The sequence below is a fragment of the Zea mays genome, chromosome 3 (assembly GCF_902167145.1).
Source record: "Zea mays cultivar B73 chromosome 3, Zm-B73-REFERENCE-NAM-5.0, whole genome shotgun sequence".
NCBI lineage: Eukaryota > Viridiplantae > Streptophyta > Magnoliopsida > Poales > Poaceae > Zea > Zea mays.
In genome coordinates this window covers 192,818,092-192,820,201 of record NC_050098.1, presented here as the reverse complement: position 1 = coordinate 192,820,201, position 2,110 = coordinate 192,818,092, and the positions used below count along the sequence as shown (strand labels likewise).

General features: G+C 54.7%; 1 protein-coding gene across 1 annotated transcript; it reads right to left on the bottom strand.

Moving 5' to 3' along the window:
- Positions 1-269: 269 nt before the first annotated feature.
- LOC100281077 (uncharacterized) lies at positions 270-1,853 on the bottom strand. Its single transcript, NM_001153996.2, has one exon. It carries the CDS (start codon positions 1,613-1,615, stop codon positions 548-550), a length of 1,068 nt encoding a protein of 355 aa, NP_001147468.2. The 5' UTR covers positions 1,616-1,853; the 3' UTR covers positions 270-547.
- Positions 1,854-2,110: the final 257 nt, after the last annotated feature.

Genomic DNA, 2,110 nt, shown 5'->3' with positions numbered 1-2,110 from the left:
ATATAGAGGATGTATATAGAGGACGTTGCTGGAGATAGTCTTAGGCATCAAAGCATCAAACCCATACCGAGGTCAGCTCCGTGGAAATCAACCATGTATCAATCAAGTCACCAACTTTCAGATGGTGTTTGCACCAGGTGTCCAGGTCTCCTGCGCAATGTCCACTGGATTCTGATAATCAGTACTCGGTCGAAATTGCACTTCTTTTTGACCCAGTGGGTCCAATTTTTTATGTATTAGCAAGACAATCGACCAATCACAGCAATACAGATAAAATGCAAACAGTTTTGCTTACTGTTTAATGGTAGTAACAGCTACAACTGGCCCCAAAAAAAAGACAAAAAATTGCTCATACATATATATTTTTTTTCACATGTTCGACACAAAGCTTGCATCTTTCCCGTGCTTATTTCCTTGGTACCACCAGATCAAGTCAAAGACAAGAAATGAACAAATTTTGCATCAAACGTGTAAGGGTTGGATCACATATTTGGAGTACACTGGGTTCAGAACCGAGCGAATTGGATCATGAGATCCGGCACACTCGCTAGGCCTGGTTGTCAGTCTTGCGGTCGCCGTGCGAGTCGCGCTCCTGCAGCAGCGACCCGGCCTCCTCGTCGGCCTGCGCCGCCTTCTTCTGCGCCTCCTTGGCCTTGAGCGCCTGCAGCTTGACGTGGTTGTAGTATCCCACCCCGAGGAAGGCGATCCCGTAGCCGAAGAGGTTGATGGGGGTGACGGTGTCGCGGATGACGGACCAGGAGAAGGCGATGAGCAGCCAGTCCTTGACGACGCCGGCGACGTTCATGGTGAGAGCCGACGTCTTGCCGACGAGCAGGAAGACGGCGAGGTTGAGCGCGAAGGCGCAGAGGGAGTTGGTGCCGAAGACGAAGAGGTCCGGCTGGAAGATGCCGACGGCGCGCAGCCTGGGCAGCTCGACGAAGACCCAGGGCACGACGAGGAAAGCGAGGCAGCAGGGCGCGACGTAGTAGAGCGAGGTGATGGGGTTGAGGGAGATGCCCTTGGAGGTGAGGAGGATCTGGATGAGGACGAGGCGCGTGGCCTCGAAGGCGACGGCGGCGAGCTGCAGGGCGACGCCGCGGGCGTCGAAGCGGGCCTCTCCGTAGGCGGCGATGGCGACGCCGAACGAGATGGAGAGCATGTTGAGCATGGCGGAGGACTTGAAGGTCTCCTTCTTGAAGAGGACCCCGATGGAGTAGACGGCGACGGGCATGAGCGCCTTGAGCATCTGGATGAAGGAGACGGAGAGGTAGATGTAGGCGGAGTTGGAGAACCAGAGCGAGAGCGAGTAGAGCGCGCCGATAGGGAGCACGGAGGAGACGTAGAGCTGCGACGTCATGGCGGGCGAGGACGGGAGGTCGACGACGCGGAGGACGCGGACGAGCGCCACGGCGAGGGAGGAGCAGAAGGCCATGTGCACCATGGTGAGGGAGATGGGGAAGGGCCAGTTGTACATCTTGGGGTCGAGGATGTACTTGTTGTAGACGATCACGGAGAAGGAGAGGAAGATCCACACCGCCACGTACATGTACGAGACCAGGACCTTGCGGATCACCGACTCCGACATGCCGCCGTCGCTGGCCCCTTCCTTGCCCATGGCTGGCCTCTGGCCCCCCGCTTCCTCGCGCTGCACCGGTGAGGGGGCGCGGAGGCGGTGGATCTCGACTCTCGACTGGGAGGGAGATCTGGAAGGAACGAAGGAAGGGAGGAGGAGGAGGAGGAGGAGGAGCCGAGGACGCGGATCTGAGAGTGAGAGGGCAGAGGAGGTAGGTGACCGGGGAATTTGGAGCGCGCCCGGGTTCTAGCAGACTTGGGTCTTGAGCGGAGGAGGGTGCTGGCCACATGGACATGCGTTGATGCTTCGGTGGAATTTTTATATCAACTTATTTTTAGGTCGTGTGTTTGGGAGAGCTTCAGTAGATTTAGCTCCACGAGTTGTAGGATAAATTTTTTAAAAATAGAGGTAAATTTTATAAGAATTTTGGAGAAGGTGCTTCAAAAACAATATTTTCAGACATCATCATGAAGTTGTAAAAAATTACATACCATAACATTGACTATATGATTTACTGATTCATGTTTCTTTCTCCAT